This window comes from Carcharodon carcharias, chromosome 3, assembly GCF_017639515.1.
Source record: "Carcharodon carcharias isolate sCarCar2 chromosome 3, sCarCar2.pri, whole genome shotgun sequence".
Lineage (NCBI taxonomy): Eukaryota > Metazoa > Chordata > Chondrichthyes > Lamniformes > Lamnidae > Carcharodon > Carcharodon carcharias.
Window position 1 is genome coordinate 1,134,557 of NC_054469.1, and position 22,724 is coordinate 1,157,280.

At 55.5% G+C, this 22,724-nt stretch overlaps 1 protein-coding gene across 8 annotated transcripts in view; it reads left to right on the plus strand.

Moving 5' to 3' along the window:
- The window catches only part of LOC121275851 (plectin-like), a 253,127-nt gene that overhangs the window by 213,772 nt on the left and 16,631 nt on the right, over window positions 1-22,724 (plus strand). For all 8 annotated transcript variants that reach the window (XM_041183572.1, XM_041183574.1, XM_041183576.1 and 5 more), the window contains 4 exons: window positions 519-602; window positions 1,408-1,512; window positions 3,242-3,340; window positions 16,003-19,383. In XM_041183572.1, coding sequence (XP_041039506.1) covers window positions 519-602; window positions 1,408-1,512; window positions 3,242-3,340; window positions 16,003-19,383 — 3,669 coding nt within the window. The remainder of the gene's footprint in view (window positions 1-518; window positions 603-1,407; window positions 1,513-3,241; window positions 3,341-16,002; window positions 19,384-22,724) is intronic.

Here is a 22,724-nt window from a genome sequence, read left to right on the forward strand (position 1 = left end):
TCCACCCCTCCCCCTCTCCACCCCTCCCCCTCCCCCTCCCCCTCCCCCTCCCCCTCTCCACCCCTCCCCCTCCCCCTCCCCCTCTCCCCCTCTCCACCCTCCCCCTTCCCCCTCTCCACCCCTCCCCTCCCCCTCTCCACCCCTCGCCCTCCCCCTCTCCACCCCTCGCCCTCCCCCTCTCCACCCCTCGCCCTTCCCCCTCTCCACCCCTCGCCCTTCCCCTCTCCACCCCTCGCCCTTCCCCTCTCCACCCCTCGCCCTTCCCCTCTCCACCCCTCGCCCTTCCCCTCTCCACCACTGGGCCTTCCCCTCTCCACCCCTCGCCCTTCCCCCCTCCACCCCTCGCCCTTCCCCCCTCCACCCCTTGCCCTTCCCCTCTGCCCCTCACCCTCTCCCTCTCCATCCCTCACCCCCCTCACACCACCCCTCTCATCCTCCTCTCATCCTCTCTGTCCCTATCCTTCACCCTCCTGCCTTAACTCGGTGCTCTGCTAATTCACGTGTTCCTGGTTTTACAGAAAGTGTTGCAGGAAGTTGAGAAGAACAGAGAGAAGGTGGATGAATGTGAGAAATTTGCAAAGCAATACATTGACGCTATCAAGGTAACAAAATACAATCAACACAAGGAGAATAGGTTCAGGCTCTAATCAAAACCAAACCCTTGAATGCCCTCACATATACACTCACTCACGTATAAAATCACTCACTCACTCACTCATTCAATCATGCACATGAACGCACACACATGTACACACTCTCACATGCACTTACACTCACTCACACATACACATTCACTCTCACACTCCCACACATGCACACACATACATTCTCACACACACACACACTCAGATGCATGCACAAACTGACACTCATACCCTTGCACTCTTGCTCACACTTGCACATGCACACAAACTCACTGTCTCTCACACACGTGCACGCACAGGCACACGTGCGCACACACACCCTCATGCACACACACACGCACACACACGCACAGACACACAAACACAAAGACACAGACACATGCATGCGCCTACACACACTCCTGCATGCACTCATGCATACGCACATGTGCACATACACTCACTCACACATACACAGTCACTCTCACACCTCCACATGTGCACACACATGCATACTCAGACACACACAAATCCGCGCTGTCACACACACACACAGATGCATGCAAAAACTTACATTTGCACTCGCGCACACACGCACACTCTCACACACTCACACACAAACGCACATACACACACACACACACACACACACACACCACACACACCCCCGCACCCTCCCCAACCCCACTATGAGTAGAGACTGGGATTTTGAATGAGAGAAGTTGTTTGTGTGACTGGCTGTCCAGATGCTGTTGTCAACTCTGCTGCATTGTGCTTTTCCTAGGACTTTGAGCTTCAGTTAGTTACCTATAAAGCTCAGATGGAACCTGTCATATCTCCAGTGAAGAAACAGAAAGTGGTCTCGGCCTCAGACACTGTCATCCAAGAGGTAAGGAGCTATCCCACCTTTACAATGTGCAGTCACAGCTGACCAGGCTGTGCCAGTCACCGCTCATAGTTCAGGTCGCTGATAGTTACTGGGCAGACAGTATCCATTGACCATTACTCTCTGCTTCCTATTTTTCAGCCAATTTTGTATCCACGTTGCTACTGTCCCTTTTATTTCATGAGCAATAACTTTTCTCACAAGTCTGTTGTGTGGCGCTGTATCAAATACCTATTGAAAGTCCATGTACACCACATCAACAGCATTACCCTCATCCACCATCAAAAAACTCCAGCAAGTTAGTTAAACACAATTTCCCCTTTAGAAATCCAAGCAGACTCTTCCTTATCAACTCACATTTTTCCATGTGATGACTAATTTATCCGAATAATTGTTTCTAGAATCTTCCCCACCACTGAAGTTGAACTGACTGGTCTGTAATTGCTGGGCTTATCCTAACAACCTTTTTTGAACAAGGTGTAATGTTTGCAATTCTCCAGTCCTCTGGCACCACCCCTGAGTCTAGGGAAGACTGAAAGATTATGGCCAGTGCCCCTTCAATTTCTACTCTCACTTCCTTCAATATCCTTGGATGCATCTCATCCGGTCCCGCTGCCTTGTCAACTTTAATTACCGACAGTCTAATCAACACGTCCTCCTTATCAATTTTGAACCCTTCGAATGACAGAGTTTCCTCTTGTCAGCTACAACACTGGCATCTACCCGGCTATGTGGAAAATTGCCCAAATATGTCCTGCACACAAAGAGCAGGACAAATCCCACCTAGCTGCTACTCTCACTCATCAGAGTAGCATCCTCGGCCCAACCATCTTCAGCTGCTTCATCAATGACCTTCCTTCCATCATAAGGTCAGAAGGGGGGATGTTCGCTGATGATTGCACAAAGTTCAGCACCATTCACGACTCCTCAGATACTGAAGCAGTCCATGTCCAAATGCAGCAAGACCTGGACAATATCCAGACTTGGGCTGACAAGTGGCAAGTAACATTCGCGCCACACAAGTATCAGGCAATGACCATCTCCAACAAGAGAGAATCCAACCATTGCCCCTTGATGTTCAATGCCATTACCATCACTGAATCTCCCACTATCAACATCCTGGTGGTTACCATTGACTAGAAACTGAACTGGACTAGCCATATAAATACTGTGGCTACAAGAGCAGGTCAGAGGCTAGGAATCGTGCGATGAGTAACTCACCTCCTGACTTGGAAATATATTGGCCGTTCCTTCACTGTCACTGGGTCAAAATCCTGGAACTCCCTCCCTAACAGCACTGTGAGTGTACCTACACCACATGGACTGCAGCGGTTCAAGAAGGCAGCTCACCACCACTTTCTCAAGGGCAACTAGGGATGGGTAATATATGCTGGCCCAGCCAGCGAAGCCCACACCCCATAAATGAATTAAGATAAACTCCAGTAAAATCCTCTCCATTGGTCACCCTCCCGCTTCGACCTCCCCTTCCCCACTTTCTCTTGCTCTCACCACCTCTCTCTTTCTCCCCTCACCCTTCCCCTCTCCACCCCTTTCCCTACCCCTCTCCACTCCTCATCCTCCCCGTCTCAGTGACCAGAGAGAATGTGTGGCTCAATAGGGTCTGTGATTGGTGAGTGTCGGAGTTCAATGGTGGTTGGAGAGGGCTGGTGGTGGGAGAAGGTCGGTGGTCACTGAGGGTCAGTGGGAATCATTACCTGTTTTATTCTTACAGTTGGTGGATCTGCAGACTCGATATATCGAACTGATGACCCTGTCCAGTCAGTACATCAAGTTTATCACCGTCAATCTTCACCGCCTGGAAAATGAGGAGGTGAGGCTTCTGAAGAAGCTTTGAATGAGGGGCCAGAGTGCGGGGCTAAGGGTCAGTGTGCAGGGTTAGGGGATCAGTGTCAGTGTGCAGGGTTAGGGGTCAGTGTCAGTGTGCGGGTTAGCGGTCAGTTTTCAGGATTAAGGGTCAGTTAAGGGTCAGTATGAAGGGTTAGGACTCAGTGTGCAGTGTGAGGGTCAAGGTGCAGCGTGAAGGTCAGTGCTAAGGTTTAGGAGTCAGTGTGCAGGGCTCGGGGTCAGTGTGCAGGGCTCGGGGTCAGTGTGCAGGGCTCGGGGTCAGTGTGGAGGGCTCGGGGTCAGTGTGCAGGGCTCGGGGTCAGTGTGCAGGGCTCGGGGTCAGTGTGCAGGGCTCGGGGTCAGTGTGCAGGGCTCGGGGTCAGTGTGCAGGGCTCGGGGTCAGTGTGCAGGGCTCGGGGTCAGTGTGCAGGGCTCGGGGTCAGTGTGCAGGGCTCGGGGTCAGTGTGCAGGGTGAGAGGTCAGTGTGCAGGTTTAGGGGTCAGTGTTCAGGGTGAGGGGTCGTTGTGCAGGGTTAGGGGTCAGTTTTCAGGGTGAGGGGTCAGTGAGCAGGGTGAGGGTTAACACACACCAACGAAGAGGCCGTGTGTGCGAGGAGGTGAATTGTGAGAGTGGGACGAAGGGTACGAGTGGGTGAAGCGTAGGAGGGAGAAGGTGTGTTTGAGGGAGGAAGAGTGTGCAAGGGGCAGAGTATGTGAGTTCTACAGTATGCGAGCGGGGAAGGTGTGTGAGGGGGAAAAGCGTGCAAGAGCTGGAGTGTGCGAAGGGTAGTGCGTGTGAAGGGGAAGAAGCGTGCGAGGGAGGAGGAGCGTGCGAGGGAGGAGGAGCGTGCGAGGGAGGAGGGGCGTGCGAGGGAGGAGGAGCGTGCGAGGGAGGAGGAGCGTGCGAGGGAGGAGGAGCGTGCGAGGGGGAGAGTGAGATGCAGAGTACGCGAGTTCTAGAGTATGTGAGGTGGAAGGTGTGTGAGGGGGAAAAGCGTGCAAGTGCTGGGATGTGCAAGGGGGCGGAGAGTGCAAAGGAGAACTGTGAGAGGGAGGAGGAGTGTGCGAGGGAGAAGGTGCAAGGGAGAAGGTGTGAGGGGGAGGAGTGCGTGAGGGGTGTTTGAGGGAGAAGGAGTGTGCGAGGGAGAAGAACTGTGTGAGTGTGCGAGGGAGAAGAACTGTGTGAGTGTGCGAGGGAGAAGAACTGTGTGAGTGTGTGAGGGAGGAGGACCATGCGAGGAGGAAGTAGTGAGGGGGCGGAGTGCACGAGGGGGATCCAGTGGGCAAGAGGGATCCAGTGGGCGAGGCAGATCCAGTGTGCGAGGGGGATCCAGTGAGAGAGGGGGATCCAGTGCATCAGAATTAATCATTGTTTCTGTGTTTTTGAACTGCTTTTATGGGTGTTGATGATGTTTAGGGTCGGGGTGTTTAGGGGGTCGGGGTGTTTTGGGGGTTGGGGTGTTTAGGGTCCGGGTGTTTAGGGTCGGGGTATTTAGGGTCGGGGTATTTAGGGTCGGGGTGTTTAGGGTCGGGGTGTTTAGGGTCGGGGTGTTTAGGGTCGGGGCGTTTGGGGGTCGGGGCGTTTGGGAGTCAAGGTGTTTAGGGTCTGGGTGTTTAGGGAGTCGGGGTGTTTAGGGTCGGGGTGTTTAGGGGGTCGGGGTGTTTAGGGGGTCGGGGTGTTTTGGGGGTCGGGGTGTTTAGGGTCGGGGTGTTTAGGGTCGGGGTGTTTAGGGTCGGGGTGTTTAGGGAGTCGGGGTGTTTAGGGTCGGGGTGTTTAGGGTCGGGGTGTTTAGGGGGTCGGGGTGTTTAGGGGGTCGGGGTGTTTTGGGGGTTGGGGTGTTTAGGGTTGGGGTGTTTAGGGTCGGGGTGTTTAGGGTCGGGGTGTTTAGGGTCGGGGCGTTTGGGGGTCGGGCGTTTTGGGAGTCGGGGCGTTTAGGGTCGGCGCGTTTAGGGTCGGCGCGTTTAGGGTCGGGATGTTTAGGGTCGGGGTGTTTAGGGTCGGGGTGTTTGGGGGTCGGGGTGTTTGGGGGTCGGGGCGTTTGGGGGTCGGGGTGTTTTGGGGGTCGGGGTGTTTTGGGGGTCGGGGTGTTTAGGGGTTCTGGGTGTTTAGGGGTTCTGGGTGTTTAGGGGTTCTGGGTGTTTTGGGGGTCGGGGTGTTTAGGGTCGGGGTGTTTAGGGTCGGGGTGTTTAGGTTCGGGGTGTTTAGGGTCGGGGTGTTTAGGGTCGGGGTGTTTAGGGACTCGGGGTGTTTTGGGGGTCGGGGTGTTTAGGGTCGGGGTGTTTAGGGACTCGGGGTGTTTAGGGACTCGGGGTGTTTTGGGGGTCGGGGTGTATAGGGTCGGGGTGTTTAGGGTCAGGGTGTTTAGGGAGTCGGGGTGTTTAGGGAGTCGGGGTGTTTAGGGTCGGGGTGTTTAGGGAGTCGGGGTGTCTAGGGAGTCGGGGTGTTTAGGGTCGGGGTGTTTAGGGTCGGGGTGTTTAGGGTCGGGGTGTTTAGGGAGTCGGGGTGTTTATGGTCGGGGTGTTTAGGGAGTCGGGGTGTTTAGGGAGTCGGGGTGTTTAGGGGTTTTGGGTGTTTAGGGGTTTTGGGTGTTTAGGGTTGGGGTGTTTAGGGGGTCGGGGTGTTTAGGGGTTCTGGGTGTTTAGGGGTTCTGGGTGTTTTGGGGTTCTGGGTGTTTTGGGGTTCTGGGTGTTTTGGGGGTCGGGGTGTTTTGGGGGTCGGGGTGTTTTGGGGGTCGGGGTGTTTTGGGGGTCGGGGTGTTTTGGGGGTCAGTTTGTTTAGGGGGTCGAGGTGTTTAGGGGGTCGGGGTGTTTAGGGTCGGGGTGTTTAGGGGTTCTGGGTGTTTAGGGTTGGGGTGTTTTGGGGGTCGGGGTGTTTAGGGGTTCTGCGTGTTTAGGATTGGGGTGTTTTGGGGGTCGGGGTGTTTAGGGGTTCTGCGTGTTTAGGATTGGGGTGTTTAGGGGTTCTGGGTGTTTAGGGGTTCTGGGTGTTTTGGGGGTCGGGGTGTTTTGGGGGTCGGGGTGTTTAGGGGTTCTGGGAGTTTAGGGGTTCTGGGTGTTTTGGGGGTCGGTGTGTTTAGGGTCGGGCTATTTTGGGGGTCGGGCTGTTTTGGGGGTCGGGGTGTTTTGGGGGTCGGGGTGTTTTGGGGGTCGGGGTGTTTAGCGGGTCAGGGTGTTTAGGGTCGGGGTGTTTTGGGGGTCGGGGTGTTTTGGGGGTCGGGGTGTTTAGAGGTTCTGGGTGTTTAGGGGTTCTGGGTGTTTTGGGGGTCGGGCTGTTTTGGGGGTCGGGGTGTTTAGGGGTTCTGGGTGTTTAGGGGTTCTGGGTGTTTAGGGGGTCGGGGTGTTTAGGGTCGGGCTGTTTTGGGGGTCGGGCTGTTTTGGGGGTCGGGGTGTTTAGGGGTTCTGGGTGTTTAGGGGTTCTGGGTGTTTAGGGGTTCTGGGTGTTTAGGGGTTCTGGGTGTTTTGGGGGTCGGGGTGTTTAGCGGGTCAGGGTGTTTAGGGGTTCTGGGTGTTTAGGGGCGGGGTGTTTAAGGGTTCTGGGTGTTTAGGGTCGGGGTGTTTTGGGGGTCGGGGTGTTTTGGGGGTCGGGGTGTTTAGGGGGTCGGGGTGTTTAGGGGTTCTGGGTGTTTAGGGTCGGGGTGTTTTGGGGGTCGGGGTGTTTAGGGGTTCTGCGTGTTTAGGATTGGGGTGTTTAGGGGGTCGGGGTGTTTAGGGGGTCGGGGTGTTTAGGGGGTCGGGGTGTTTAGGGGTTCTGGGTGTTTTGGGGGTCGGGGTGTTTTGGGGGTCGGGGTGTTTAGCGGTTCTGCGTGTTTAGGATTGGGGTGTTTTGGGGGTCGGGGTGTTTAGGGGTTCTGGGTGTTTAGGGGTTCTGGGTGTTTAGGGGTTCTGGGTGTTTTGGGGGTCGGGGTGTTTAGGGTCGGGGTGTTTTGGGGGTCGGGGTGTTTTGGGGGTCGGGGTGTTTAGGGGTTCTGGGTGTTTAGGGGTTCTGGGTGTTTAGCGGGTCAGGGTGTTTAGGGTCGGGGTGTTTAGGGTTGGGGTGTTTAGGGGTTCGGGGTGTTTAGGGGTTCGGGGTGTTTAGGGGGTCGGGGTGTTTAGGGTCGGGGTGTTTAGGGGTTCTGGGTGTTTAGGGTTGGGGTGTTTTGGGGGTCGGGGTGTTTAGGGGTTCTGGGTGTTTAGGATTTGGGTGTTTTGGGGGTCGGGGTGTTTAGGGGGTCGGGGTGTTTAGGGGTTCTGGGTGTTTAGGGGTTCTGGGTGTTTTGGGGGTCGGGGTGTTTTGGGGGTCGGGGTGTTTAGGGGGTCGGGGTGTTTAGGGGGTCGGGGTGTTTAGGGGGTCGGGGTGTTTAGGGTTGGGGTGTTTTGGGGGTCGGGGTGTTTTGGGGGTCGGGGTGTTTTGGGGGTCGGGGTGTTTAGCGGGTCAGGGTGTTTAGGGTCGGGTTGTTTAGGGTCGGGGTGTTTAGGGTCGGGGTGTTTAGGGGTTCTGGGTGTTTAGGGTTGGGGTGTTTTGGGGGTCGGGCTGTTTTGGGGGTCGGGGTGTTTAGGGGTTCTGCGTGTTTAGGATTGGGGTGTTTAGGGGTTCTGAGTGTTTAGGGGTTCTGGGTGTTTAGGGGTTCTGGGTGTTTAGGGGGTCGGGGTGTTTAGGGGGTCGGGGTGTTTAGGGGGTCGGGGTGTTTAGGGTCGGGGTGTTTAGGGTCGGGGTGTTTAGCGGGTCAGGGTGTATAGGGTCGGGCTGTTTTTGGGGTCGGGCTGTTTTTGGGGTCGGGCTGTTTTTGGGGTCGGGCTGTTTTGGGGGTCGGGGTGTTTAGGGTCGGGGTGTTTTGGGGGTCGGGGTGTTTTGGAGGTCAGGGTGTTTTGGGGGTCGGGGTGTTTTGGGGGTCGGTGTGTTTTGGGGGTCGGGGTGTTTAGGGGGTCGGGGTGTTTAGGGGGTCGTGGTGTTTAGGGGTTCTGGGTGTTTAGGGGTTCTGGGTGTTTAGGGGTCGGGGTGTTTAGGGTCGGGCTGTTTTGGGGGTCGGGCTGTTTTGAGGGTCGGGCTGTTTTGGGGGTCGGGTTGTTTTGGGGGTCGGGTTGTTTTGGGGATCGGGGTGTTTTGGGGGTCGGGGTGTTTAGGGTTGGGGTGTTTTGGGGGTCGGGGTGTTTAGGGGTTCTGGGTGTTTAGGGGTTCTGGGTGTTTAGGGGTTCTGGGTGTTTTGGGGGTCGGGGTGTTTAGCGGGTCAGGGTGTTTAGGGTCGGGGTGCTTAGGGTCGGGGTGTTTTGGGGGTCGGGGTGTTTAGGGTCGGGGTGTTTTGAGGGTCGGGGTGTTTAGGGGTTCTGGGTGTTTAGGTGTTTGGGGTGTTTAGGGGTTCTGGGTGTTTAGGGGTTCTGGGTGTTTAGGGGTTCTGGGTGTTTAGGGGGTCGGGGTGTTTAGGGGTTCTGGGTGTTTAGGGGTTCTGGGTGTTTAGGGGTTCTGGGTGTTTAGCGGGTCAGGGTGTTTAGGGTCGGGGTGTTTTGGGGGTCGGGGTGTTTTGGGGGTCGGGGTGTTTTGGGGGTCGGGGTGTTTTGGGGGTCGGGGTGTTTTGGGGGTCGGGGTGTTTAGGGGGTCGGGGTGTTTAGGGGTTCTGGGTGTTTTGGGGGTCGGGGTGTTTAGGGGTTCTGCGTGTTTAGGATTGGGGTGTTTTGGGGGTGGAGGTGTTTAGGGGTTCTGGGTGTTTAGGGGTTTTGGGTGTTTAGGGGTTCTGGGTGTTTTGGGGGTCGGGGTATTTTGGGGGTCGGGGTGTTTAGGGGTTCTGGGTGTTTAGGGGTTCTGGGTGTTTAGGGGTTCTGGGTGTTTTGGGGGTCGGGGTGTTTTGGGGGTCGGGCTGTTTTTGGGGTCGGGCTGTTTTGGGGGTCGGGCTGTTTTGGGGGTCGGGGTGTTTAGGGGTTCTGGGTGTTTAGGGGTTCTGGGTGTTTTGGGGGTCGGGATGTTTAGGGTCGGGGTGTTTAGGGGGTCGGGGTGTTTGGGGTTCTGGGTGTTTAGGGGTTCTGGGTGTTTAGGGGTTCTGGGTGTTTAGGGGTTCTGGGTGTTTAGCGGGTCAGGGTGTTTAGGGTCGGGGTGTTTTGGGGGTCGGGGTGTTTAGGGGGTCGGCGTGTTTAGAGCTTCTGGGTGTTTAGAGGTTCTGGGTGTTTAGAGGTTCTGGGTGTTTAGAGGTTCTGGGTGTTTAGGGGTTCTGGGTGTTTAGGGTCGGGGTGTTTTGGGGGTCGGGGTGTTTACGGGTTCTGCGTGTTTAGGATTGGGGTGTTTTGGGGGTCGGGGTGTTTAGGGGTTCTGCGTGTTTAGGATTGGGGTGTTTAGGGGTTCTGGGTGTTTACGGGTTCTGGGTGTTTTGGGGGTCGGGGTGTTTAGGGGTTCGGGGTGTTTTGGGGGTCGGGGTGTTTTGGGGGTCGGGGTGTTTTGGGGGTCGGGCTGTTTTGGGGGTCGGGGTGTTTTGGGGGTCGGGGTGTTTAGGGGTTCTGGGTGTTTAGGGGGGCGGGGTGTTTTGAGGGTCGGGGTGTTTAGGGGGTCGGGGTGTTTAGGGTCGGGGTGTTTAGGGTGTCGGGGTGTTTAGGGGTTCTGGGTGTTTAGGGGTTCTGGGTGTTTAGGGGTTCTGGGTGTTTTGGGGGTTGGGGTGTTTTGGGGGTCGGGGTGTTTAGGGTCAGGGTGTTTAGGGTCGGGGTGTTTAGGGAGTCGGGGTGTTTAGGGTTGGGGTGTTTAGGGGGTCGGGGTGTTTAGGGTCGGGGTGTTTAGGGTCTGGGTGTTTTGGGGGTCTGGGTGTTTTGGGGGTCTGGGTGTTTTGGGGGTCGGGGTGTTTAGCGGGTCAGGGTGTTTAGGGTCGGGGTGTTTAGGGTCGGGGTGTTTAGGGTCGGGGTGTTTAGGGTTGGGGTGTTTAGGGTCGTGGTGTTTAGGGGTTCTGGGTGTTTAGGGGTTCTGGGTGTTTAGGGTTGGGGTGTTTTGGGGGTCGGTCTGTTTTGGGGGTCGGGGTGTTTACGGGTTCTGGGTGTTTAGGGGTTCTGGGTGTTTAGGGGTTCTGGGTGTTTAGGGGGTCGGGGTGTTTAGGGGGTCGGGGTGTTTAGGGGGTCGGGGTGTTTAGGGGGTCGGGTTGTTTAGGGGCTCGGGGTGTTTAGGGTTGGGGTGTTTAGGGGTTCTGGGTGTTTAGGGGGTCGGGGTGTTTAGGGGTTCTGGGTGTTTTGGGGGTCGGGGTGTTTAGGGTCGGGCCGTTTTGGGGGTGGGCTGTTTTGAGGGTCGGGGTGTTTAGGGTCGGGGTGTTTAGGGGTTCTGGGTGTTTAGGGGTTCTGGGTGTTTTGGGGGTCGGGGTGTTTTGGGGGTCGGGGTGTTTTGGGGGTCGGGGTGTTTAGGGGTTCGGGCTGTTTTGGGGGTCGGGGTGTTTTGGGCGTCGGGGTGTTTAGGGGTTCTGGGTGTTTAGGGGTTCTGGGTGTTTTGGGGTCGGGGTGTTTAGGGGGTCGGGGTGTTTAGGGTCGGGGTGTTTAGGGTCGGGGTGTTTAGGGGGTCGGGGTGTTTAGGGGGTCTGGGTGTTTTGGGGTTCTGGGTGTTTTGGGGTTCTGGGTGTTTTGGGGGTCGGGCTGTTTTGTGGGTCGGGGTGTTTAGGGGTTCTGCGTGTTTAGGATTGGGGTGTTTAGGGGTTCTGGGTGTTTAGGGGGTCGGGGTGTTTAGGGTTGGGGTGTTTTGGGGGTCGGGGTGTTTAGGGGTTCTGGGTGTTTAGGGGTTCTGGGTGTTTTGGGGGTCGGGGTGTTTAGGGTCGGGCCGTTTTGGGGGTCGGGCTGTTTTGGGGGTCTGGGTGTTTTGGTGGTCGGGGTGTTTAGGGTCGGGCTGTTTTGGGGGTCAGGGTGTTTTGGGGGTCGGGGTGTTTAGGGTCGGGGTGTTTTGGGGGTCGGGGTGTTTAGGGGTTCTGGGTGTTTAGGGGTTCTGGGTGTTTTGGGGGTCGGGGTGTTTAGCGGGTCAGGGTGTTTAGGGTCGGGGTGTTTTGGGGGTCGGGGTGTTTTGGGGATCGGGGTGTTTTGGGGATCGGGGTGTTTAGGGGTTCTGGGTGTTTAGGGGTTCTGGGTGTTTAGGGTCGGGGTGTTTTGGGGGTCGGGGTGTTTTGGGGGTCGGGGTGTTTTGGGGGTCGGGGTGTTTTGGGGGTCGGGGTGTTTAGGGGTTCTGGGTGTTTAGGGGTTCTGGGTGTTTTGGGGGTCGGGGTGTTTAGCGGGTCAGGGTGTTTAGGGTCGGGGTGTTTTGGGGGTCGGGGTGTTTTGGGGATCGGGGTGTTTAGGGGTTCTGGGTGTTTAGGGGTTCTGGGTGTTTAGGGTCGGGGTGTTTTGGGGGTCGGGGTGTTTTGGGGGTCGGGGTGTTTTGGGGGTCGGGGTGTTTAGGGGTTCTGGGTGTTTAGGGGGTCGGGGTGTTTAGGGTCGGGGTGTTTAGCGGGTCGGGGTGTTTAGGGGTTCTGCGTGTTTAGGATTGGGGTGTTTAGGGGGTCGGGGTGTTTAGGGGGTCGGGGTGTTTAGGGTCGGGGTGTTTAGGGAGTCGGGGTGTTTAGGGTCGGGGTGTTTAGGGAGTCGGGGTGTTTAGGGTCGGGGTGTTTAGGGTCGGGGTGTTTAGGGTCGGGGTGTTTAGGGTCGGGGTGTTTAGGGTCGGGGTGTTTAGGGAGTCGGGGTGTTTAGGGAGTCGGGGTGTTTAGGGTCGGGGTGTTTAGGGTCGGGGTGTTTAGGGAGTCGGGGTGTTTAGGGAGTCGGGGTGTTTAGGGAGTCGGGGTGTTTAGGGTCGGGGTGTTTTGGGGGTCGGGGTGTTTTGGGGGTCGGGGTGTTTAGGGTCGGGGTGTTTAGGGTTGGGGTGTTTAGTGAGTCGGGGTGTTTAGGGAGTCGGGGTGTTTAGGGTCGGGGTGTTTAGGGTCGGGGTGTTTAGGGAGTCGGGGTGTTTAGGGAGTCGGGGTGTTTAGGGTCGGGGTGTTTAGGGTCGGGGTGTTTAGGGTCGGGGTGTTTAGGGTCGGGGTGTTTAGGGTCGGGGTGTTTAGGGTCGGGGTGTTTAGGTTGGGGCGTTTGGGGGTCGGGGTGTTTAGGGGGGTCGGGGTGTTTAGGGGGGTCGGGGTGTTTAGGGGGGTCGGGGTGTTTTGGGGGTCGGGGTGTTTTGGGGGTCGGGGTGTTTATGATTGGGGTGTTTAGGGGTTCTGGGTGTTTAGGGGTTCTGGGTGTTTTGGGGGTCGGGTGTTTTGGGGGTCGGGGTGTTTTGGGGGTCGGGGTGTTTTGGGGGTCGGGGTGTTTAGGGTCGGGCTGTTTTGGGGGTCGGGCTGTTTTGGGGGTCGTGGTGTTTAGGGGGTCGTGGTGTTTAGGGGGTCGGGCTGTTTTGGGGGTCGTGGTGTTTAGGGGGTCGGGGTGTTTAGGTTGTCAGGCTGTTTAGGGGGTCGGGGTGTTTTGGGGTCAGGGTATCTGGGGTCGGGGCATTTGGGGTGGGGATATTTGGGGTCGGCTGTCTGGTTGGGGTCTTGAACTCTGAACCTGTCATGTTGAAGAGGTGAATGTTTATAAAAAAGATTTTCTGATGTTTGAGGTGCTTTCGGACTAGGAATAGTCTTGACTCTGTCCCTCACCGATACTTTAATCAAAGATTCAAACATTGTAATGAGTCAGATTGGGCCTAAACTAACTTTCTGAAGTTAAAAATTAATTGGTATTTGAAATAGGAGCTGATGTAGCGACCTGTCCCAACAGGAGATGGGAATCGGCTGCACTGTGTACAACAGGGAGTGGCTGGCTGGAGGTTTGATTGTATCGTTAAGGGAGACTTTGTCAATCAGGATTATTAATGTTTACACCTCGTTTAATGTTCGGAGATGTGTTTGAAGTCAGCGATCTTGTCCCTGTTTCTGGAACACATGGACTGGGCAGTGTCTGATAGTCGCTTGTTCTTCAATATCCTGTTTTCAGACAGTTCCAAATTCAGATCCAATTCTCACCTGACTTCTGTCCCTGTGAAGTTTAGCCAAAACCTTTTGCTCACGTTTCCTCACCCAATGGGAGCCCAGTGCCCTCACCCTCACCCAATGGGAGCCCAGTGCCCTCACCCTCACCCAATGGGAGCCCAGTGCCCTCACCCTCACCCAATGGGAGACCAGTGCCCTCACCCTCACCCAATGGGAGCCCAGTGCCCTCTCCCCCACCCAATGAGAGCCCAGTGCCCTCTCCCCCACCCAATGTGAGCCCAGTGCCCTCTCCCCCACCCAATGAGAGCCCAGTGCCCTCTCCCCCACCCAATGGGAGCCCAGTGCCCTCTCCCCCACCCAATGGGAGCCCAGTGCCCTCTCCCCCACCCAATGAGAGCCCAGTGCCCTCTCCCCCACCCAATGAGAGCCCAGTGCCCTCTCCCCCACCCAATGGGAGCCCAGTGCCCTCTCCCCCACCCAATGGGAGCCCAGTGCCCTCACCCTCACCCAATGGGAGCCCAGTGCCCTCACCCTCACCCAATGGGAGCCCAGTGCCCTCACCCTCACCCAATGGGAGCCCAGTGCCCTCACCCTCACCCAATGGGAGACCAGTGCCCTCACCCTCACCCAATGGGAGCCCAGTGCCCTCTCCCCCACCCAATGAGAGCCCAGTGCCCTCTCCCCCACCCAATGAGAGCCCAGTGCCCTCTCCCCCACCCAATGAGAGCCCAGTGCCCTCTCCCCCACCCAATGGGAGCCCAGTGCCCTCTCCCCCACCCAATGGGAGCCCAGTGCCCTCTCCCCCACCCAATGAGAGCCCAGTGCCCTCTCCCCCACCCAATGAGAGCCCAGTGCCCTCTCCCCCACCCAATGGGAGCCCAGTGCCCTCTCCCCCACCCAATGGGAGCCCAGTGCCCTCACCCTCACCCAATGGGAGCCCAGTGCCCTCACCCTCACCCAATGGGAGCCCAGTGCCCTCACCCTCACCCAATGGGAGCCCAGTGCCCTCACCCTCACCCAATGGGAGCCCAGTGCCCTCACCCTCACCCAATGGGAGCCCAGTGCCCTCACCCTCACCCAATGGGAGCCCAGTGCCCTCACCCTCACCCAATGGGAGCCCAGTGCCCTCACCCTCACCCAATGGGAGACCTGTGCCCTCACCCTCACCCAATGGGAGCCCAGTGCCCTCTCCCCCACCCAATGAGAGCCCAGTGCCCTCTCCCCCACCCAATGGGAGCCCAGTGCCCTCTCCCCCACCCAATGAGAGCCCAGTGCCCTCTCCCCCACCCAATGAGAGCCCAGTGCCCTCTCCCCCACCCAATGAGAGCCCAGTGCCCTCTCCCCCACCCAATGAGAGCCCAGTGCCCTCTCCCCCACCCAATGGGAGCCCAGTGCCCTCTCCCCCACCCAATGGGAGCCCAGTGCCCTCTCCCCCACCCAGTGGGAGCCCAGTGCTCTGTGCATCACCTAATGCGAACCCAGTGCCCTCGCCCTCACCCAATGGGGGCTCAGTGCCCTCGCCCTCACCCAATGGGGGCTCAGTGCCCTCGCCCTCACCCAATGGGGACTCAGTGCCCTCGCCCTCACCCAATGGGGCCTCAGTGCCCTCGCCCTCACCCAATGGGGACTCAGTGCCCTCGCCCTCACCCAATGGGGACTCAGTGCCCTCGCCCTCACCCAATGGGGACTCAGTGCCCTCGCCCTCACCCAATGGGGACTCAGTGCCCTCGCCCTCACCCAATGGGGGCTCAGTGCCCTCGCCCTCACCCAATGGGGACTCAGTGCCCTCGCCCTCACCCAATGGGGACTCAGTGCCCTCACCTTCACCCAATGGGGACTCAGTGCCCTCGCCCTCACCCAATGGGGACTCAGTGCCCTCGCCCTCACCCAATGGGGACTCAGTGCCCTCGCCCTCACCCAATGGGGGTTCAGTGCCCTCGCCCTCACCCAATGGGGGCTCAGTGCCCTCGCCCTCACCCAATGGGGACTCAGTGCCCTCGCCCTCACCCAATGGGGGCTCAGTGCCCTCGCCTCACCCAATGGGGACTCAGTGCCCTCGCCCTCACCCAATGGGGGCTCAGTGCCCTCGCCCTCACCCAATGGGGACTCAGTGCCCTCGCCCTCACCCAATGGGGGCTCAGTGCCCTCGCCCTCACCCAATGGGGACTCAGTGCCCTCGCCCTCACCCAATGGGGACTCAGTGCCCTCGCCCTCACCCAATGGGGGCTCAGTGCCCTCGCCCTCACCCAATGGGGACTCAGTGCCCTCGCCCTCACCCAATGGGGGCTCAGTGCCCTCGACCTCACCCAGTGGAGGCTCAGCATCTTCTCCCCCTCCCTCATCTAATGAGGGGGAAATAACAGTTCAAAATTGTCAAAAGTCAGTCTGACTGGCGCTCCATTTTCAGGTATCCAAGACCAGTTTGGACTAGGTTTACTGGTTGCAGTCATTTCCAAGGTCTCCTGATCTTTTTTGCTTTTAGGGGAGCCCAGTATTCAATTTGAAGAGCTGCCCCTCTCAATGGGAGCACTGAGCTCCTTCAGTGAGTGGAGTGGGTGAAGGGGGTCACTCCTGCAGCCTCAGGCTTCAGCTGGAGGGGCTGGATTTGGAGGTGGGATTATTCCCGTTCTCTGGTGATCTCTTTCCCTGCTGTCTTGAGCCCAGCTCCTTGGTTGTGGTTCATCTTCTTATTGGCTGCTCAATTTTCTGTTTGTGCTGATGTTGTTTCTGTCCTTGATTCTGACATTTAGAAAACTGCGGAAGAATTGAAGGCGGAAGAGAGAAAGCGTTTGGAAGAAGTGGAGGCGCAGTTAGAAAAACAGAAACAGCTGGCAGCTGCTCACGCTAAAGCCAAAACTGAGGCTGAGAGAGAAGCTAAAGAACTGCAGCAGAGAATAGAGGAAGAGGTAACGAAGAGAGAAGCTGTTGCAGTCAATGCTGAGCAGCAGAAACAGAATGTTCAACAAGAATTAAGCCAACTGAAAAACTCCTCAGAGATCGAAATCAAGAAAAAGACAAAGATGGTGGAGGAAGTGCTCCTTAGTCGCACTAAGATTGAAGAAGAGATTCGAATTACCCAGTTACAGTTAGAAGCCTCACAGAAACAGAAAAGCTCTGCGGAGTCTGAGCTGCAGCAACTGAAAGCGCGAGCAGAAGAGGCAGACAAACAGAGAAAAGCAGCTCAGGACGAGGCTGATAGACTTCGCAAACAGGTCAAGGACGAGTCTCAGAAGAAGAAACAGGCAGAGGAGGAGCTGAAGTTGAAGATCCAGGCAGAAAAAGATGCAGCTCGAGAGAAGCAAAAGGCTTTGGACGACTTGCAGCATTACAAGAACCAGGCTGTAGACATAGAGAGAAGAATGAAACAGGCAGAAGTGGAGAAAGAGAAACAACTGCTGTTGGCTCAGGAAATGGCTCAGAAAAGTGCTGCAACTGAACTTCAGAGCAAACGCATCTCTTTCGAACAAAAGACAACAGAACTAGAGTTATCTCTTAAACAGAAGCATCAGACTGTTACCCAGTTACAGGAAGAGGCAACACAATTGAAGAGACAGCAGGAGGCTGCAGAGACAGCCAAGAAAGAGGCTGAGAAGGAGCTTGAGAAGTGGCGTCAGAAAGCCAATGAGGCTCTCCGGCTGAGACTGCAGGCAGAGGAGGTTGCCCATAAGAAATCGCTGGCTCAAGAGGAAGCAGAGAGGCAGAAGGAAGAGGCTGACCGCGAGGCCCGGAGGAGAGTGAAGACGGAGGAGTCAGCCTTACGGCAGAAGGAAATGGCTGAGCAGGAGCTGGAGAAACAGAGGAAGTTGGCAGACGAGACAGCTCAGCAGAAGCTCTCTGCGGAGCAGGAGGTGATCCGCTTACGGGCAGAGACGGAGAACGGAGAACAACAGAGGCTGCTCCTGGAAGAAGAACTCTACCGGCTAAAAAACGAGGTCAGTGAGGTTCTTCACCAGAGGAAGCTGCTGGAGGAGGAGTTAGCTAAAGTGAAAGCTGAAATGGAGGTCCTACTGCAACTGAAAGTAAAAACTGAGGAGGAAACCAGATCAAACACAGAAAAGACTAAACAAATGCTGGAAACTGAGGCTCAGAAGATGAAGGAACTGGCAGAAGAGGCAGGGAAACTGCGAGCGGTAGCAGAGGATGCCAAGCGGCAGAGACAGCTGGCTGAAGATGAAGCCTGTCACCAGAGGAGTGAGGCTGAGAGGATATTGAAAGAGAAACTTGCAGCTATCAATGATGCCACCCGCTTAAAGACAGAGGCTGAAATAGCACTGAAGGAGAAGGAAGCTGAAAATGACCGTCTGCGGCGAATGGCTGAGGATGAAGCCTACCAACGGAAGCTTCTGGAAGAACAAGCAATGCAGCACAAGCAAGACATCGATGAAAGAATCACCCAGCTAAGAAAGAGCTCAGACCTTGAGCTAAACCGGCAAAAAGTCATTGTGGATGAGACTTTGAAACATAGAAGAATCATTGAGGAGGAGATTCGGATCCTCAAACTGAACTTTGAAAAGGCTTCAGAAGACAAATCCGACCTTGAAATTGAGCTGAACAAGCTAAAAACCATCGCCGAGGAAACACAGCACAGCAAAAGAGAAGCAGAGAAAGAAGCTGAGGCACAGCGAGCACTGGCTTCAGACGAAGCAAAGAAGAGACAAGAGGCTGAAAGAAAGGTCAAAGAAATTCTTGCTGCAGAGGAAGAGGCTGCTCGGCAACGCAAGGCAGCACTGGATGAGGTCGAGCGGCTGAAGAGGATATCTAAGGATGCCTGGAAGCAGAAGGAGCTGTCAGAGAAAGAGGCCGAGAGGCAGATTAGTTTGGCGCACGAAGCTGCTGAGAAACGTATTGAAGCTGAGGAGAAAGCACATCTGGCGACAGTGCAGCAGAAAGAACAGGAGCTTCTGCAAAGTAAAAAGCAGGAGAAGTCGATGGTGGACAAGCTGAGGGAACAGGCAGAGAATGCCAAGCAGCTGGCAGAGGAAGCAGAACAGGCCAGGCTGAGAGCGGAACAAGAGGCCACTTTCTGCAGGCAGCAAGCTGAAGAGGCTGAACGGTTGAAAGTCGGAGCTGAGAAAGAAGCTCAGCAAAAAGCCAAAGCTCAACAAGATGCTGAAAAGCTGAGGAAAGAGGCTGAGCTTGAAGCTGCAAAGAGAGCGAAGGCTGAGGAGACAGCTCTGAAACAGAAACAAATGGCTGACGCTGACATGGAGAAGCACAAGAAGTTTGCTGAGCAGACACTGAGACAGAAGTCGGTTGTGGAACAGGAGCTGACAAAGGTTAAATTGCAGTTGGAGGAGACAGACCATCAGAAATCTGTGTTAGATGAAGAATTGCAGCGTCTAAAGTCTGAGGTGACAGAGGCCATAAAACAGAAGAATCAAGCTGAAGCTGAACTCCACAAAGTCAAAATCCACATGGAAGAGCTGATCAAACTGAAGACAAAGATTGAAGAGGAAAACAAGATGCTGGTTTTGAAGGATAAGGATAACACTCAGAAACATCTCGCTCAAGAAGCAGAAAAAATGAAGCAGCTAGCTGAGGACACAGCCAGGTTAAGCGTTGAGGCACAAGAATCTGCCCGGCAGAGGAAACTGGCAGAGGAAGACTTGGCTCAACAGCGAGTGCTTGCTGAAAGGATGTTGAAGGAGAAGATGCAGGCTATTCAGGAGGCCAACCAGCTGAGAGCAGAAGCTGAGATGTTGCAGAAACAGAGAGACCAGGCTCAGGAACAGGCAAAGAAACTGTCAGAAGACAAGCAGCAGATGCAGCAACGCCTGGTCGAGGAAACAGAAGAGTTCCAGAAGCTGCTGTTTACTGAGCGCCAGCGCCAGATGGAGATCGGTGAAGAAGCTCAGCAACTGAAGACTTTAGTCTCGGAACTTTCCGAAGCTCAGACCAAAGCTGAGAAGGAAGCTAAAAAATTCAAAAATGAAGCCAAGGAGATCAGCTTGAAGCTTCAGGACATCGAACAGACGACAAGAGAGAAAAACAGCGCTGTGGAGAAACTCGAACTTCAGTGGACCCAGAGTAAGAAAGAGGCCAGTGAGCTTCAGGAAGCCATTTCAGCACTGGAGAAGGAGAAAGAGAAACTGAGGCAGGAAGCGGAGCTACTCCAACTGAAAGCAAAGGAGGTAAGGTCACCGACTGGCATCACAGCAACTGACCAGCACATCCTCAGGCCATTGACCATCACTGACCCGCACAGTCTGAGCCCAGTGACCATCATTGACTGGTACATCGTCAGACCAATAACCGTCACTAACCGGTACACCCTTAGACCGCTGACCACCACTGACCAGTGTATCCTCAGACCACTAACTGATACTGACCGGTACATTCTCAGACCACTGACCATCACTGACAGATACTTCCTCAGGCCACTGACGGGGAAATCTCCAGACCATGTGCTCAGACCACGGAGCGTCACTGACCGGCACGTGCTCAGACCACGGAGCATCACTGACCGGCACGTGCTCAGACCACGGAGCATCACTGACCGGCATGTGCTCAGACCACGGAGCATCACTGACCGGCACGTGCTCAGACCACGGAGCGTCACTGACCGGCATGTGCTCAGACCACGGAGCATGACTGACCGGCATGTGCTCAGACCACGGAGCATGACTGACCGGCACGTGCTCAGACCACGGAGCGTGACTGACCGGCATGTGCTCAGACCATGGAGCGTCACTGACCGGCACGTGCTCAGACCACGGAGCGTGACTGACCGGCACGTGCTCAGACCACGGAGCGTGACTGACCGGCATGTGCTCAGACCACGGAGCGTGACTGACCGGCATGTGCTCAGACCACGGAGTGTGACTGACCGGCATGTGCTCAGACCACGGAGTGTGACTGTCCGGCATGTGCTCAGACCACGGAGCGTCACTGACCAGCATGTGCTCAGACCACGGAGCATGACTGACCGGCATGTGCTCAGACCATGGAGTGTGACTGACCGGCATGTGCTCAGACCATGGAGTGTGACTGACCGGCATGTGCTCAGACCACAGAGCGTGACTGACTGGCATGTGCTCAGACCACTGACTGTCACTGAGCAGCACATCCTGAGGCCACTGACTGTCACACCCTCAAACTACTGCCACTCACTTTTGGCACATCCTTAGACCACTGACCCTCACATCCACAGACCACTGAACGGCACTGACCAACACCTGCTCAGACCACTGACTGTCACTGAGCGGAACATCTGCAGACCACTGACCGCCGCATTCCCCAGACCATCACAATCCCAGAGCATTACTCACCTTCACAATCCCAGACCATCACTGACCGTCACATTCCCAAGACCATCACTGACCATCACATTCATAGAAACATAGAAACTAGGAGCGGGAGGAGGCCATTCAGCCCTTCGAGCCTGCTCCACCATTCATTATGATCATGATTGATCATCCAACTCAATAGCCTGCTCCCGCTTTCTCCCCATATCCTTTGATCCCTTTCACCCCAAGAGCTATATCTAACTCCTTCTTGAAAATATACAATGTTTTGGCCTCAACTACTTTCTGTGGCAGCGAATTCCACAGGCTCACCACTCTCTGGGTGAAGAAATTTCTCCTCATCTCAGTCCTAAATGGTCTACCCCGTATCCTCAGACTGTGACCCCTGGTTCTGGACTCCCCTACCATCGAGAACATCCTTCCTGCATCTACCCTGTCTAGTCCTGTTAGAATTTTATAGGTTTCTATGAGATTCCCCCCTCTCTCCTGAACTCCAGTGAATATAATCCTAACCAACTCAATCTCTCCTCATTTGTCAGTCCCACCAACCCAGGAATCAGTCTGGTAAACCTTTGCTGCACTCTCTATAGCAAGTACATCCTTCCTCAGATAAGGAGACCAGAACTGCGCGCAATATTCCAGGTGTGGTCTCACCAAGCCCCTGTACAATTGCAGCAAGACATCCCTGTCCCTGTACTCGAATCCTCTGGCCATGAAGGCCAACATCCCATTTGCCTTCTTTACCGCCTGCTGCACCTGCATGCTTACCTTCAGCAACTGGTGTACAAGGATACCCAGGTCTCGTTGCACATTCCCCTCTCTCAATTTATAGCCATTCAGATAATAATCTGCCTTCCTGTTTTTGCTACCAAATTGGATAACCTCACATTTATCCACATTACACTGCATCTACCATGCATTTGCCCACTCACTCAGCTTGTCCAAATCACACTGAAGCATCTCTGCATCCTCCTCACAGCTCACCCTCCCACCCAGCTTTGTGTCATCTGCAAATTTGGAGATATTACATTTAGTTCCCTCATCTAGATCATTAATATATATTGTGAATAGCTGGGGTCCCAGCACCGATCCCTGCGGTACCCCACTAGTCACTGCCTGCCATTCGGAAAATTTGTTTAGAATGAGTTTAGAATGGTGAGATGGTTGACTTACCCTGGTGGCACGGACGCGATCATTCACCCTCTTTCTGCACTGAGTGGCCAACCTCTTCTGTGCAGTGTTGGCCCTGATCACCATTGCCGCTGCCTCCAAAGCCCTAGTGGTGACACTGATGGGCCTCCTGTGGCCAGGGTGGGGGCAGAGGTCTTTGCGATGGGCTCCAACAGTGTCCAGAAGGCATCCCAGGGAAACGCCGTGGAATCAGAGGACTGCAGGTCTTCTTGGCTTTCGGGACCACGTATATTCTGTTGCCCTCCTGGGCTGGATAAGGGACTTGAGTTATGGGGTGAAACAGGATATTCTGGTTGTTTGCATTGGAACAGAGATGGTATAGAGTGGGGTCCAAAACAGCACTCAACCCATTACCCATGACTTCATCAGTTCCACCCTCATTCCTCACTCATCAACTAGCACTCAGCCATATTCCTTTATCTCCACAAGTTGATCCTTCAGCCTCCTCACCCTCCTTACTGGCACTCCAATCTTCACCCTAGCTGTGGCCATCACCATTACTGACCTACATGGACAGCCAGAGCCCCATCACCTTACATTGCAACCTTTAATCTCACCTGTACACTGTTCCAGGGACTCAGCAATTCTCCTCTCTCTGATAGTCACAAACTCACTGAGCACATGTAGAATGTGAAAGTTGTTATTGTTGTTGGACTGAGGTCACAGTAATTAAAATCACTGATGTCCCAGGATTGTTAGATACATATCAGTAACGAGAGGGGTTATTGGGTTGGGTAATGGGGGGTTATTGGGTTAGGTAACGGTGGGGTTATTGGGTTGGGTAATGGGGGGGGTTATTGGGCTGGGTTACGGTGGGGGGGGGGGTTATTGGGCTGGGTAACGGGGGGGTTATTGGGTTGGGTAACGGGTGTTATTGGGCTGGGTAATGGGTGTTATTGGGCTGGGTAATGGGGTGTTATTGGGCTGGGTAACGGGGGTTATTGGGTTGGGTAACGGGGGGTTATTGGGTTGGGTAACGGGGGGTTATTGGGTTGGGTAACAGGGGGTTATTGGGTTGGGTAACGGGTGTTATTGGG